The sequence below is a fragment of the Cydia fagiglandana genome, chromosome 16 (genome assembly GCF_963556715.1).
Source record: "Cydia fagiglandana chromosome 16, ilCydFagi1.1, whole genome shotgun sequence".
Taxonomy (NCBI): Eukaryota; Metazoa; Arthropoda; class Insecta; order Lepidoptera; family Tortricidae; genus Cydia; species Cydia fagiglandana.
The window spans coordinates 6,233,899-6,250,153 of record NC_085947.1 but is presented as its reverse complement, the minus strand read 5'-3'; the positions used below and the strand labels follow the sequence as shown (position 1 = coordinate 6,250,153).

Genomic DNA, 16,255 nt, shown 5'->3' with positions numbered 1-16,255 from the left:
CGCATGCGAGTTTCATTACATTGCGGCTTTGAATCGGTAGTTGAATTGGACGTAACCAACAGTCCGCAATGTAACTAAAATCGCATGCGAATTCGCGCGCCGTCTAAATCAGCCCTAAGTTACCTAGTAGGTAGACATTCATACATTTAAATAATTAGGTTAATTAGTAAGGGCTCTTTCCCTCACACAAATAAGTACTAAGGGTTTTAAGAATATTAACTTCTTGTCTGTGGATTATATGAATCCTGACCGAAGTTTCAGTACCTAATTTTTTAGCATTTCTTTCGAGGACGTTTTGTTTTTGCTCTATACATCACGTTTTTGCACCAAAGTTTGATTTAAACCCACACATATGAAAGGTTAATAAGTACTCGAAATATCAGAAGAAACCATAAACCGAAAAAGAAAATATATATCTTACTGGAAAAGATAAACGCTTAACTTTACCTCTTGGAACAAAAAGTAAACAGCCTCGTAGTCAAGAAGATCCTCATAGTACCGGATCTCCTCTTCATCTAGAGCGTTCCTGTAATCGCCGAACAGCAAGGGGTCCCGTTCCACATACTCTTCCAACTGGAATGGTAAAACAATTGAATGCATAACTTCACTACGATTCTCCAGTTTGGGTACGGAACCCTAAAAAGGGTTGAACTTAGAAAATTATTTTTCTTATACAGGGTGTCCCAGAATTCGACGTCAAGCCGTAAACGGATGATAGACCAAGTCATAACAGTTATCATAAAAATACAAAAAAAAAACCAACTCATGTTTTTTAAAAATTATGGTCACTTTAAAAATTCACTAAAAAATCCACACTCTGTAATTATTCAAGATTACACAATAATAAAAAAATTTGAATAAATTATGGAATTTGTAGTAACAAGAGTTAAAGAACCATTACAGGGTGTGGATTTTTTAGTGAATTTTAAAGTGACCATAATTTTTAAAAAACATGTTGGATTTTTTTTTTGTATTTTTATGACCGAAAAGGAGATGGCGGGACGACTTGGACACATTCTACCCCAAATGGTGGGAAAATGCCGATGACAGGATCGAGTGGAAAAAACGAGGGGAGGCCTTTGCCCTGCAGTGGGACACCAAGTAGGCTATATAAAAAAAAACCGGGCAAGTGCGAGTCGGACTCGCGCACGAAGGGTTCCGTGCCTACCAATCGTACCATAATGCAAAAAAAAAACAAAAAAAAAGCAAAAAAAAAAACGGTCACCCATCCAAGTACTGACCACTCCCGACGTTGCTTAACTTTGGTCAAAAATCACGTTTATTGTATGGGAGCCCCATTTAAATCTGTATTTTATTCTGTTTTTAGTATTTGTTGTTATAGCGGCAACAGAAATACATCATCTGTGAAAATTTCAACTGTCTAGCTATCACGGTTCGTGAGATACAGCCTGGTGACAGACGGACGGACGGACGGACGGACGGACGGACGGACGGACGGACGGACTGACGGACGGACGGACGGACGGACGGACAGCGAAGTCTTAGTAATAGGGTCCCGTTTTACCCTTTGGGTACGGAACCCTAAAAATGATAACTGTTATGACTTGGTCTATCATCCGTTTACGGCTTCACGTCGATTTCTGGGACATCCTGTATATCTTTAACTGTAAAATTCTCCTATTACAAATTAAATTACTTGAAAATTTTCCAACTTCATGACAAATTTCACATGTGTCGATGGCGACACTCTTAAATGTCCATCAGTGTACCTTATGCCCTTTGTAATAAGATTTACGAACTGTCAGTTAATAGTGTCAGGTACCGTCAACTGTATTTCCTCCTCCTCCTCAGCTTCTTCTTCTACAGCTTCCTCCGCGCTTGCTGCTACGGGCTCTTCCGGTTTTTTCTCCTTGACTATAGGGTCGCCAAACTCTACGGAACCATTAAAAATTTACATAGGTTCATCTCTCACAGTTTCGATTTTAAAAACAGCTTTTCAATAGTCTAAAGACTTACTTAATAGTCTAAACAATACTTCTGCGTCTAAATTTGGTAATAAATCTAATTCCCTGTGATCTAATAAAGTATGTTGCCGCCATTCTGTGTGAAGTTCTTGTTCACTTATTACATCTTTTAGCACTGGGTATCTATTTAATACGTCAGTCAAGTCTTTAACTCTAAAAGACTGAGCCTCTCTAGGATCCAAAATCGATACAATATTAAAAACGGGATAATTAAGTTACGTTAAACTTGTTTCTTATTCTATTCTATATTGAATTATTCTTAAAATAATATTCCTACACAAAAAAAACTTTAAAAACGCTTGACCCAGACATTTGGCCAATGAGGGTTTTGTACTCGTAGTTAAGTTTTTCATTGGCTGAGCCACTGAGTCGTGTATTTTCTCTTACTTAGATTCTTTTAAAATCAATAAAGATAAGACTATAAAATTGCTTCAAGCGCAAAGTCGAGGTGGCGAATGTCTTACCATCCAATTCCTGCTCTTCCTTAACTTCCTCCTCAGGAAGGACGATCTCTTCCAGCACCACGGGCTCCTCCTCAGGGAAGTAGCTTACGATGTGCTCCCTCATGTGGGTCCGCATCAGCTCATTGTCCTGTTGGTTTTAAATTTAGTACCATCATCATCTTCATTCTAGCCTTCACTGCCTTCAGTCCACTGCTGAACATTAGGCTCTTCGTGTACGCAACTTATCCCGGTCCTGGGCTAGTCTCATTCAAAAGTGCCCCGCGATTTTCCGAATGTCATCCACCCAATTTAGTAACTTGTCAGTATAAGGTTTAATAAAAGAGGAAGATTGTCTATGAAGTAGTTAGTATAAGATCACGGACAAGTCGTGTCAGGCTGAAGATGTAGTGGAACTTAAATAGGGTATGCGAGGGTATGGTCCCCAGTTAGAGGAACTCAAAAAGTATTCGAGCCCCGAATATTTGCTACTCTCATCGTTTTCTTTGGAGATCTTACCATGATGTTCTTATTGCGATTCTGTTTAGGACCTAAACTGAATCGCTAAAGGACGGAGCTATACATATAAGTTATATGTATAGACCAGGGGCCTTACCATGATGTCCTTGTTGAGATTCTCTTTAGGACTTAAACTGAATCGCTAAAGGACGGAGCTTTAGGTCCTAAACAGAATCGCAATAAGGTCATCATGGTAAGGCCCCTGGTCTGTGTCATTCTACTCTAAGATTTCTGATCTGGAACAGACCCAAATAACCTAGTTGAAATCCTAACGTTTTAGCAATACGAAATTTTAACACTACACCACCGATAGGTAGCTAAATAGTAATGAATTGATGATGTAGCGAGTTCTGAATGTAACCTTATGGCTCCTCTACACGATGGGCCAGCGCCGGCCTCTCCAAGGGACGCAGCCATGCGGTAGAGGGAGCAAGTGATATTGCTATCTCATTCTATCACATAGCTGCGTCCCTTGGAGTGGCCGGCGCTGGCCAATCGTGTAGAGGAGCCATTACCTGCGTGCTGATGAGTCGATCACAGATGACTCGAGTGAACTCATTACGCCAACACCGCACCATGGCCCGCTTCTCGCTGAAGTAGTTGGGGTGTGTGAGCAGGAGGCCGGCTGCGATGCGCGACAGGTCACGCAGATTGAAGATGTAATGGAACTTGGCGGGGGTCGGTGGGAGCTCTACTATTATGATCTGTAATCGTTTAGGAAAGAATATAGTTCAGCAAACGTGTTTTTTAGATTTAGTAACTGGAGAAGGTCGTCCTTATCTGGCGAAATGGCAAATATATCGTTAGCTAGTTAGCGAGCCTTCCTCAAGCCTTCTGTAAAGATTGAATGTCACGAAGCGGCTCTTAAAGGGAAAGGGAAAGTTGACGACCATTCTCCAATAACATGTAAGTCCAATTTTTCGTCTCAGATATGGATATTATAGAAAATATTTTGATGTAAGTTAATCACAGCTATGCCCCTTCGTTTGACTTTTCTCGGTATTTTAATATTATTAAGAGCTTCCTTTTTTTGGCTCCTAACTCGAGGTTATAAATCGGGAACTAGTAGAAAGTACCTTATAGAGGTCCAACGTCATTTGAACAAGTTTGTCGGCGATTTCCTGTATCTCCTGCGGGAAGATTTCGAAATGCCCCGCAATGATACAGGTGTAAATATGGCGGAGGGTGCTTTCTGCGGGGAATTGCAGATTGTACACCGAGAACATAGAGATGAAGCGGGGATCCACCTGAAAGCCGAAAGATTTTATGATTATGACCGGTAAAGGATTTAGTACTAAGACACGTGAAGTCGGATTACATTTTCCGAAACTTTGATAATGGCACAATCTTCGTGAAAGTACAGCATAATCTTCGTGACCCTTCAGCTCAGAAGAACATTTTGAATTGCGAATGTATTCCGTTGTGTCTATAAGTTGTGTTGTTGTGTAAGGAACAAAGCTCTGTTTTCCGAGGATAGCGGTGCCGTCATAGCGGCGTTTCCATACAAAACCATACGGCGGCTAAATATGGATGTCGTAACGTATTTTGTATGGAGACGGCCGATAACGGCAACGCTAGCCTAGGAAACCAGAGCTTAACAAGTGAGCGGACATGTTTTAGATTTAAGTAAGCCGCTAAAAATGTAAATTTAAAATATTAAAAAAAAATGTATTGGGTCCAGTATAATCTAGTTATCTAGTAGTCTATTTGCTAATATTTGTATACTTACGTCGTTCCTGCCACCACCAGCTTTACCCATGGCAGCAAGGAAGCCTATGTCTTTGAGGTTCTTCCAGTTCAGGTCCTTGCCTCTGTCGTAGAAACCTTTCCTCTCGAAGAGTAGTTTTAACAATGCAATGGGCTGTTGAGTGCCGTATGTGTCCACCTGATACAAAACGATGGCGTCAACAAACACCGAAATATTATAATAAATATTATAGAGTAAGAAAATACGAAAAAAATAGAAAAAGGCAAAAAGCCAACGACACGCGGTGTTCCCAGGCGGTCACCCATCCAAGTACTGACCGCGCCCGACGTTGCTTAACTTCGGTGATCGGACGAGAACCGGTGTATTCAATGTGGTATGGACGTTGGCAGGATCGTAGTTGAAAGTTAACAGTACTAAGGAATTATTTCCTAAAAAGATAATATTTATAAACAATATAAACTTTAAAATTATTGGTATCACCAAAAAATTAAAAATATTGGTAAGTTAAACGTTGAACCGGAATACCTATTTAATTCTATTAATTGGGTTTACCTAACTGTACAATCTCAGCAGCAAACTAAGCGGACAAAGTAATAGATATAGATAGCAAAAGTGGATCAACAATTTTAAATAATATGTCAATCGTACAGTTAGCAGTACACAACACGTTTCATACCCACATTTTTTCACATCTTTATGTGGCTGATGGTTTATGTGGGTGGGTGCGGGTTTGGTGGGTTATTTTGAACACTTTTCCAGTCTGGGTGCATCTGCTGACGGTACATAGACAAGTGTCAAGCTACAACTAAGGGCCACCCCACATTTAGCGTCTTTCGAGTATCGGCGTCTGGTCAGCGCTATGGAAAATGACGTCGCTGCGCAGTTGCGTCGACGTTGCGTCGAGCAGCGACCATAGAGTTTTGGTCAAATTTTGTCGGTAACAACTGTCTACACGGTCCGGGACCGGCCAAGGCCACGCGGTCTGGGGGCTTGTCGGCGCCCGTGTAGCAAGCCTTTTATGTGGGTGGGTGCGTGTTTGGTGGGTTATTTTGAACACTTTTCCAGTCTGGGTCCATCTGCTGACGGTACATAGACAAGTGTCAAGCTACAACTTACAATAGGCATATTCATGTCGTCTATAAAGATGAGCAGCTTCTTCCCGACCGGCGGGCCGAACACATCTTTAGTTCGTTTTTCCACCACCGACTCCAAGTTGCGCTGCACGTCCATGGACGAGGTTCGTGAGGAGAAGTTCATCTGCTGGACCAGCTGTTGATGTAAGAATAAAATAAATGACAAGATTTAGGTAATTTATGGCCCCATTCTCCTTGAAAAAATGTTTTAGTATTTTCACAGTAATTTCTTTAACCCTTTTCCAGGCTAGTACGATTTATCGACCACATTAGCAAAGTAATATTTTGGTTTTGATAAATATGGATATCCGCAAAGTAACGCCTGGGGGCCGATTTTTGAAATTCAAACACTCGATTTCGTGTATTTCGTTAAATAATATCTCCACTACTAGGCGTTTAAATTCTACTATATAATAGAATTGAAATCGAGTGGTCAATACCACTAGATTTCAAATTTAGATCGCTCGTATTTCAAAAATTAGCATTTCGCCGTTTTCCACCGATTTTCGAGTGACGAAATCGAGTGATCGAAATTCAAAAATCGGCCACCTGATTCTATTCACTATACTTACGTATTTTTCAGGAGGCAGACCTCTCAAGTAATTGCTGATGATGGCAGTTTTGGAAGTTCCCGTGTCACCGACGAGTAATACGGGCCGTTCCACCTGATGAAGATTTCAAAAATATTACAATACATAATCGACTAAATAACTTTTTTATCCTAAAGTTTTTTGAAGCTTTAATCGCTAACTGTACCTTTTATTTCCACGTTGTTGTATCACAAAATTCCTATGGCAACCTCCTGTCTCCATCATCAAGTCAGCTCGATGGTACCATAATATTGCATTGTCATCCACTTTACATATGTATGATTTTCAGCTTCATCGAAAACCGGGAAGTGGGTCAAATTTAACTTGCAAGATTTGATTACCGAATTTGTCCCGAAAACGGGACAGGTGAAAGTAAATAAATGCTTGTAAAAAGTACTAACCTACGAAAATGATTTTTATTGCACAAAATAGGGTAATTCGCCAGTAACTGGCCACTTTCAGTAACTGTAAACATATAACAGAATTCATTTTAGTATAAGGTGGCCAGTTATTGAATACTGGCCGGTAATTGAAACTTTATACTAAAAAGAATTCTGTTTATAGGTGAATAGAATTCATTTTTAGGGTTCCGTAGCCAAATGGTAAAAAACGGAACCCTTATAGATTCGTCATGTCTGTCTGTCTGTCCGTCCGTATGTCACAGCCCCTTTTTTTCGAAATTATAAGAACTATACTGTTGAAACTTGGTAAGTGTATTCTGTGAACCGCATTAATATTTTCACACAAAAATAGAAAAAAAACAATAAATTTTGGGGGTCCCCCATACTTAGAACTGAAACTTACATTTTTTTTATTAAACCAAAATGGTGTGGAGTATCTATGGATAGGTCAAAAATGATATTGAGGTTTCTAATATCATTTTTTTCTAAACTGAATAGTTTGCGCGAGAGACACTCCCAAAGTGGTAAAATGTATGTGTCCCCCCCCTGTAACTTCTAAAATAAGAGAATGATAAAACTAAAAAAAATATATGTTGTACATTACCATGCAAACTTCCACCGAAAATTGGTTTAACCAGATCTAGTAAGTAGTTTTTTTTTTAATCGTCATAAATCGTCATAATCATTTATGGATCTGTGATGTCCGAAATAAAGTCTAAATAATAATAAATCTTAAACCGCAATTTTATTTAATTACTTGCTGCTACGGAACCCTTCATGGGCGAGTCCGACTCGCACTTGACCACTTTTTAGTTTAGGGCGGCCGTTACTAAAACTGGCCAGTTCCTGGCGAATTACCCTAGTAGTCAAAAGTCCACTTACACTCTCCATAATTTTAATGAGCCACGTCATCCGTAAAGTATCGACGGTAGGGACCAATATACCCGAGAACTTCATATCTCTGTTGTGAACGTACTCCGGTATCAGCCACTCCCACGCCTCCCAAGTCAGCGTGGACAGCTCCAGGCAGTAATCGTACAATGTTGGAAAACCCATGGGGAAATGTTCTAGAAAACAAAATCAAAAGGTACTAAAATAAAAAAAGCAAAAAGCCAACGACACGAGGTGTTCCCAGGCGGTCACCCATCCAAGTACTGACCTCGCCCGACGTTGCTTAACTTCGGTGATCGGACGAGAACCGGTGTATTCAACGTGGTATGGACGTTGGCGACATTAGAGTCGCAATTTGTATTCACTACCGTCATAGTACATACTTTATTATGTAACAAGTGTAACAATAACGACTTACTAGTAGTGGCCTTCTTTTCGGTAGTATCTTCAACAAGCATCATCGGGCAAGCTTTCTTGATATAAACGTCGAAGTCAAAGCGCCCGTCATCTATTATAGCGGCTCCCAAACTATTGTACAGGGACTGCAAATACACGTAAGTCAAAATCAGAACTGTATTTCCAATATTCTAGATTTAGCATTAATAGGACAAGAGTGAGGTATCCAAGTTACGATACCGACCCTCCTTCTGACGCAGTCGGGTAAAAATAAAATTGGTGGTTGGTAGTTGAATTTCCCTCTGTCGCTACTCTTAAGGGTGGTATTCCACCTATTCAATTTCTTTGTACAATGTGTATTGCGTTTCACATTTTACTTAATAAGAGTGTGCTAATCTCAACAAACCTCTATTACAAGGGCATTAAAGTGCATGTACCTGTATGTACGTTATTTTACCAATCCATTTTGCAATGAACTTATTTTAACGAAATATACCCTCATGGTTTAGATCACCAATTTCAACGCGTTATTCATCCGGGGGTGTAGCTCAGATGGTAGAGCGCTCGCTTAGCATGCGAGAGGTACGGGGATCGATACCCCGCACCTCCAAAGTTTCTTTTTGCATTTATTTTTCGATGAATGATGAAACATTTAATTTTACCTTTGTACTTTTATATTTTATAAAGAGCAAATTAATACATACCACCATAAAGACGCACTCGACGACAGTTGAGTCCACTGGCTCATTCGCATTTTCTCTGTTAGGCAGCAGGCCACTTATCATGTAACAGAGTTGCACTACCTAAACGCAATTATTGTTTAATCACACTATTAAAATACACAAAAAATCATAGCAACAATGTCATGATATGAGCGCCATCTATCCCTTACACGCAATTAGCCTGTTACCACGAAAAACAATTTTTGATATTAGCGCCATCTATCGCTTATTTCTTGAACTGCAACAGAGGTTTGCTCGTTACCTCAGTAGCAGTTGAGAATAATTGACGATTGTTAATTATGTCCTTCTAGTGTAGATGGCGTGAATGTCAAATTGTGTTTTATGTAATGTCATGTAATGTATAGTTTTGTTCTCGTGATATAGATGGTACGAATCTCAAAATTTATTGTATACAAAAACCAATCTTTTAAATATTAAGAACCCAAAGAATATTCTCACAGTCCTTAAACTAGACTAATTGCAAGTACTGCACATACAATAAGCATGGCAGACTAGAAGGTCTGCCACAAAAACGAAAATTGAAATTTCGTTATCTGCCTCTCTATCGCTCTTATTATCTTAGGTATATGACAGGCAGGCAGATAAAGAAATATAGATTTCGTTTTTTGCAGTAAGGCCTCTGAGGCACTGAAAAGGTTTTAAATTATGGCTCCTCTTCACGTTGGGCCAACGCCAACGCCAACGAGGGACGCATTTATGCGTTAGAGGGAGCAAGTGATATTGCTATCTCATTCTACCGCATGGCTGCGTCCCTTGTTGGCGTTGGCGTTGGCCCAACGTGAAGAGGAGCCATTAAACAAAATATACCAGATTAAGTCCAGTTTGTGGCACAATGGTCTTCAGAGGCGTTTGCTGCTGCAGCCCGAACAGGCCGAACACTATGTAGTTTATGGCTCCGGTCACGTAGTGATCGAAGAGATCCTTTAGCTGTTCTCGCTCTTCTTCGTTGTTGCGCCCATGGAGCCATCTTAGGAAATAAAAACCTTTATGTACATCAGTCTACTGAGGACCATAGAGAATAGACGAGTCAAAATGATAGGTCACGCACGGACCATACATCGCACTCCAGCGGGCATTTTGCGGGCATGTCATTGGTAAGGTTCATAAATCAATTTTCGAGTTGTAGAATAAAGTATTTGTACTTAGTATTTGGTACCTACCTAGTATTTGTAATGCTAATGTGCAATTCCAAATACCTTAGCAACTAAGGTTGTACTTTAGTTATCTATTTTAGGGTTCCGTGCCTCAAAAGGAAAAAAACGTAACCCTTATAGGATCGTACGTCTGTCTGTCTGTCTGTCCGTCTGTCGCAGCCCATTTTCTTCAAAAGTACGGGACCAATTTAGTTGAAATTTGGTACACATATGTAAATTCGTGACCCAAAGACGGACATCTTACGTAAACAAATGAATTTTAAACATGGAGGCCACTTTTGGGGGGTAAATGAGAAAATTTAAAAATAATGTTGTTTAATTTGTTTACGTTGCATGTCCGTCTTTGGGTCACTAATACATATGTTACCAAATTTCAACTTAATAAGTACAATAGCTTCCGAGAAAATAGGCAGACGGACAGACAGACGCACGAGTGATACTATGAGGGTTCTGTTTTTTCCTTTTGAGGTACGGAACCCTAAAAAATAACTAAACGTGTAGCATTTCATGTTAAAGTTTGCATCTTCAATCGCCAACGTCCATACCACGTTGAATACACCGCTTCTCGTCCGATCACCGAAGTTAAGCAACGTCGGGCGCGGTCAGTACTTGGATGGGTGACCGCCTGGGAACACCGCGTGTCGTTGGCTTTTTGCTTTTTTAATTTTCTAAATACGAGTATTCTCAATATTTAAAGTGTGTGTGTACCTTTCCCAGTAAGGTTCATATCCAAGATTCTTAGGATCGACGAAGACCATCCCCGCCCTTGACACAGTGGCAGGACTGGCATAATTCAAGTCGCCAACTTCAAAAAGTAGTGCGCAGTACGAAGCCAGCCGTATCCGCTCGCCATTGGCCAGGGTCAGAAGCTTGTTGTCATCCATCACGGAGTTCATGTTTTCGATCCAGAGGGCGTCCACGTCGCCGTCAAAGAGCGAGTAGCGGCGCTCGCCCTCTTCTGCCGGTCTATTAAAAAATAACATTTTCACCACACCACCTCGGAAAGACTTTGCACTTCAAAAACTGATAACAAAGTTGCATTTTATTCACATGTGAGCAAGGCCTGTTCACTTCCTAAGAAAGTTATGTCCCCAAATAATTGCGCATGTGTGCGCCTTAAGCTTCTATGTGTGCGTTGGCCTCCGGGAAAAAGTTGCGAGTAATAAAAATAAAAACATTTTTCTACAGCAACATTGCTCCCAACTCTGATTTAAATTATCACGAATTTTATACAATATTAATCATAAAACGGGACTTAAAACGCTTAAAACTTAATTACATGCGATTAAGTTTTATAATGAATATTTGCTTCCAACTGTCTTTATCAATGTTCATAAAATATATGGAGGGTAGGTACGTCTACCCACCATAATAAAAAATATATTTGTCAATGACTCTGTCCAACTGCTGTGGTTAAAGTTCATAACGAAAATTTTATTTATTAACTCTTTAAATAATACATACAACGTGTACCGCTACGTACCACTTAAGACTGTAAGTCTGTACCTACATGGATTACAGCAATGCACATAGAAAATGTGCTAAAAGCGGAGCAACGGCTGTTGAAGCAGCCAGAGTGAAATTTACAACTTTAGTGGGTTCAGAAGGAACCGAGTCATAACGCATCTGGAAAGCGTATTAATTAACCGTGAAGAAATGTATGAATACAAGTTGGAAATCTGTGTAAAATGCCGTGTGTAAAGTGTAGTGTATCTGTGTGTAAAGTGTAATAGGTAGGCATGCCTAATGTTATTTGTATAAAAGGTACTGAAAACTTTGTGAATGCGCTTTATTGATGTCTATTTTTTTATTAAGTTGCCAGTTGCCAGTTTTCAGTGTATATTTTTATATGTAAAACATTTTTTAATAAATAATATATATAATGTTATAAACATAAACATGCCTTTTATTTAAATCAATTGATAATACCACAAACAAGGGGTAATATTTGCATCTTGCATATATTTCGTGATATGAAGAACAAATATGTTTATCAACAGAATTACTACCTACCAATACCCGCCAGGCTAAACCGGTTGTCAACTTTAGTTCCATTGGTACACAAAGACGGCGCCACTAGTATAAACGTATAAACGGTTGGGGACATTTTTTTGTATGGAGTTACCGTTCTTCTCCTAGTGAGTATTATATTCTTTGCATGTGAGGCAAAGTAATCAAATGCAAATTTTGAGTTGGTTTCTTATGTTAGCCGGTAGAATTGACTTTTAAATGATGATATTGGATGATAAATATTTAATAACATTCATTTGGATTTGATTTCGTTTGATTTTGTTTGATATTTTACATTTAATATTTGCTTCGGGTTGGTGTGGTGAAAAATTTTGTGTTTCACTCGAGGGCAAAGTTTTAATAACAAAACTTCCGTGAGACACAGACATATTAAATATATTAAGAACGGGTCACTCACGTATTTTAAGTCGAAAAACGCTCGACATGTTTCACTCCGTACCGAGGAGTGTCATCAGGAGCTTGCGTTTACGGTGACGGACCGGCGCAGACTGCGGGCCGCAGCTCTCCGCGCCCGATGACTCGGCGCAGGCGCCGGTGGCGGCAGGGGGAGCGAGAAACTACCCTCGTTTATGGCATTATTGTCAAATGATGGGTTGCACACAACACTCACTACGTCATTCGCTAATGGTTCGTCCACACTGTCCACCGACGTAGTACCCAAAACAGTTTTCCAGCTTGTAGGCACTGACCAATCACAATCACGGTTAAAATTCGGATGACGACTAATTTCGATAGCCTCCCGTACTTTTCGCTGAATCACAAACTTTTCTTTCGCCAGCACGGTTACCTTATCGAAACGTATATAGTGAGTCGAATCCGAATCCAATACGTGTTCCGTCACCGCAGAGCCCCGGCTGTCCCTGTTCTTCATACTACGTATGTGCTCAGATAATCTGGATAACCCGTTCTTAATATATTTAATAGGGCAAAGTTTGTTTAACCCTCGTGCTTTGAAACCCTCGCATCGCTCAAGATTTAATTTTTCGAACCACTCGCTACGCTCGTGGTTCAATTTTGGAATCTTTCGCTTGCTCGGGTATCAATATTAGCACGAGCGGTTAAACAACAACTTTGCCCCCTTGTTAAACCAATAACTATTGTAGGTATGTAGGTACGAGTATCAAAAAAGCAAAAATGTACAGAAAGCGCATTTTAACCCTTTAGGGCTATTTACACCATCCCGCTAACCCGAGGTTAATCGGTTAAACCTGGAGTTACCAGATTACCAGTACGATTTGACACTGACTTAATGGCTTAACCGGTTAATCCCGGGTTAGTACGATGGCGCAAATGGCGCTTACCAAGCTGACATTTCAAAAATGACAGTCGATTGTCAGTCTTACTTTTCGAAAATAGAACACATGTTTAAAATACCGTAAGTGGGAAATATATATATCCCTTAGGCCTACTTGCACCATTCCACTAACCCGGGGTTAAGCGGTTAAACTATTAACCTAGTGTCAAATTGTATGGCTAACCAAGGCAACTCCTGGTTTAACCGGTTAACCCCGGCTTAGCGGAATGGTGCAAGTGGGCCTTTGCCAGGGTTAAAAGTTAAAAGCAAACCTGTTCATCTCTCGGAAAATCTTAGAATACAGTCCATCCGTCCAATCTCTGGTCACAGGGTCCAAGATTCCGTAAAGTTCTATAACGGAACAAGCCTGTAAAAAAGCACTTAATGTAATTAACAATAGCAACCGGATACAGTCTGTGATTTACGGTCCCATTTTAAAGTTTTTCGTAAATAACTCTTAAATGGTGGCCCGTAGCAAAAAATGTTCTATCACATAAGTAATCTACATTAAATATTGCTCCTATATCGGGCGTTGCCTGTAAGTTCTGTAACACGAGCAAATAATTAAAACATAGATTGTACTCCTCAAACCGTGACACTTTAGTTCAACAACTTTTAAAAATTATGAAGTATTTAGACTCCCTATTTTTCATACAACATAAATATTATCTTCAATGGACGCCATTGCCACGCAATATCATTGTGATTGACGTTGCTTGTCCTTTATTATTTGGAGCCTTACGTGTCCCACTGCTGGGCAAAGGCCTCCCCCCAATTTCTCCAGAGATCTCTTTCCTCTCCTGTGTCTGGCCACTCCTTTAAAAAGGAGTCTAGTTCATCCCGCCATCGCCGGCGGGGTCTGCCAACTCCCCGATTTGAGTTTTCGGTCTCCCACTCTGTAGCAATTTTGCCCCACAACTCATTCGGCATTCGGCAGACGTGACCAGCCCAATCCCATTTTAGCTTGGCCGCCTTCCGAGCTACATCGACGATTCGTGTTTTGGAGCGCAGCGTGGTGTTTCGGACTCGATCCACCAATTTGACACCTAATATGCTACGCTCCATAGCTCGTTGGCAAACCCCGAGTTTGGACTTCTGAGCTTTAGTCAAAGACCAAGTCTGTGCACCATAGGTTAGAACTGGAAGTATGCACATGTCCATGAGCTTCCGTTTTAGTGACATCGGAAGATTACCTTTCATCAGGTGTTTCATGGACCAATAGCTCCTCCAGGCGTTTTCAATCCGTCTTTCGACCTCTTTTTCCTGACGCGCCTGGAAGGAGACTAATTGGCCCAAATAAATGTACTCATGGACATATGCAACTTGTTCTCCATTTATTTCTATCCTACGTGGTGTGCTGTTCGTCATAAGCTTGGTCTTTGACATATTCATCTTCAGTCCAATCTCGAGGCTTGCGGTGCTTAGCTCTACAAGCATTTGTTGTAGCTCGGAAGCAGTTGAGGAGAAAACGACAATGTCGTCTGCGAACCGCAGATTGGTTAATCTGCGATCCCCGACGACAAGCCCCTTCTCTCCCCAACTTGGCGCAAGTTTTCTGAAGACATGTTCCAGAGTGCTGGTAAAGAGTTTCGGCGACAGCGGGTCTCCTTGCTTAACTCCTCTCTCAATTTTGAAGGACGGGCCAGAGGATTGTAGTTTGAGGGCAGCGGTACTATTTGTATAAATGGTGTTCAGGACTTTTATGTAACATGGATCTATTTCTTGGTTTACCAGGGCAGTGAATATGGAGTCATGGGTGATACTGTCAAATGCTTTGGAATAATCTATGAAGGCGATGTAAAGTGGAAGTTTGTGTTCTTGGCATTTTTCAATTATTTGGTTTAAAGTGTGTAGGTGGTCCGTGGTGGAAAGGCCTGGTCTGAATCCTGCTTGCTCGGGTGGTTGGTGGCGATCTAGGCATCCAGATATGCGGCCTTCTATTATTTTTATGAAGGTTTTGTACAGATGAGAGACAAGACTGATAGGGCGATAATTGCCTATATCAGCCCTGTCACCCTTCTTGTGCAGTAATATGATATTAGAGTGGCATAATTGATGTGGAAAAGTATTTGTCTGGATTATACCATTGAATAATCGAGTGATGTGGGGAATTAATTCCTGCTCTCCTACCCTTAGAGCCTCGGTAGTGATACCGTCTTCTCCTGGGCTCCTGCTATATTTCATCTTACGAAGTGCAAGATAAACTTCATGCTCTGTTATGGGTGGGATTTCTTCGGAGGTTGTATCAGTTATTTGTGTCTGGAGGGGGTTAGAGTAAAGAGTCCGGTAGTAATCTGTGGCTATATCTAAAATCTTGTCTCTACTACCATGTTTTACTCCAGATTGGTCTCTTAAGTTTGTGATCCAACTTTTGCCGGTTGATGCTCCTTCCTTAGCAGTTTTCAGAGACTTGTTTTTGGTAAGGGCTATTTCGACTAGTTTCGTTTGGTAACTCCTGACATCTGCACGTATACTGCGTTTTACTAGTTTATCTATTGTTCTATATTCTGAACTATTCTTTGGGTGGATAAATGTTTGCCTTGTTTCTATTAGTTTTATTGTTTTTTCTGTTAATTTTTTGTGTCTATTTTTACCTGCTTTAATTTTGTTGCTTGCTATTTTAATGCTATTCTTTATGTGATTATATTGTTCGTTGATATTGTTTTGTGTATCTGTGTCCAGGGCAGTGTAATACTTATTAAGTTCTTTTATAAATTCTTGTTTATGTATAATTAGTGTATTTTTATCGTGATTTCGGATTCTGTTCTTGCTTATTAACTGTTGGCGGTAAATTCTATTGTTAAAAACTAATTTAGCACGGAGGGGTCTGTGGTCGGAGCTAAACTTTATGTTATTTATGGCTTCTATGTTTTTCAGAGTCTGTCTATTGGATGTAATAATAAAATCTATCTCGTTTCTATACAGAGAATTCGGGGAGATCCAAGTCCATCTGCGATTGGGTTTTTTGTA

General features: G+C 40.3%; 1 protein-coding gene and 4 non-coding genes across 5 annotated transcripts in view; 2 read left to right on the top strand and 3 right to left on the bottom strand.

Annotated features, from left to right (window-relative positions):
• The window catches only part of LOC134672204 (dynein axonemal heavy chain 10), a 119,635-nt gene that overhangs the window by 33,112 nt on the left and 70,268 nt on the right, over positions 1-16,255 (bottom strand). The window contains exons 51-64 of the mRNA XM_063530105.1: positions 13,558-13,652; positions 10,669-10,926; positions 9,614-9,773; positions 8,768-8,866; positions 8,086-8,209; positions 7,659-7,843; positions 6,358-6,450; positions 5,769-5,921; positions 4,674-4,829; positions 4,021-4,191; positions 3,460-3,648; positions 2,450-2,576; positions 1,784-1,893; positions 448-573 (exon numbers count right to left, since the gene is read on the bottom strand). Coding sequence (XP_063386175.1) covers positions 448-573; positions 1,784-1,893; positions 2,450-2,576; positions 3,460-3,648; positions 4,021-4,191; positions 4,674-4,829; positions 5,769-5,921; positions 6,358-6,450; positions 7,659-7,843; positions 8,086-8,209; positions 8,768-8,866; positions 9,614-9,773; positions 10,669-10,926; positions 13,558-13,652 — 2,046 coding nt within the window. The remainder of the gene's footprint in view (positions 1-447; positions 574-1,783; positions 1,894-2,449; positions 2,577-3,459; positions 3,649-4,020; positions 4,192-4,673; positions 4,830-5,768; positions 5,922-6,357; positions 6,451-7,658; positions 7,844-8,085; positions 8,210-8,767; positions 8,867-9,613; positions 9,774-10,668; positions 10,927-13,557; positions 13,653-16,255) is intronic.
• On the bottom strand, positions 4,921-5,039 carry LOC134672344 (5S ribosomal RNA). The gene has a single exon (XR_010099325.1). It is a non-coding gene; the product is annotated as a 5S ribosomal RNA (ribosomal RNA).
• LOC134672343 (5S ribosomal RNA) lies at positions 7,887-8,005 on the bottom strand. Its single transcript, XR_010099324.1, has one exon. It is a non-coding gene; the product is annotated as a 5S ribosomal RNA (ribosomal RNA).
• Trnaa-agc (transfer RNA alanine (anticodon AGC)) lies at positions 8,601-8,673 on the top strand. Its single transcript has one exon. It is a non-coding gene; the product is annotated as a tRNA-Ala (tRNA).
• LOC134672346 (5S ribosomal RNA) lies at positions 10,492-10,610 on the top strand. Its single transcript, XR_010099327.1, has one exon. It is a non-coding gene; the product is annotated as a 5S ribosomal RNA (ribosomal RNA).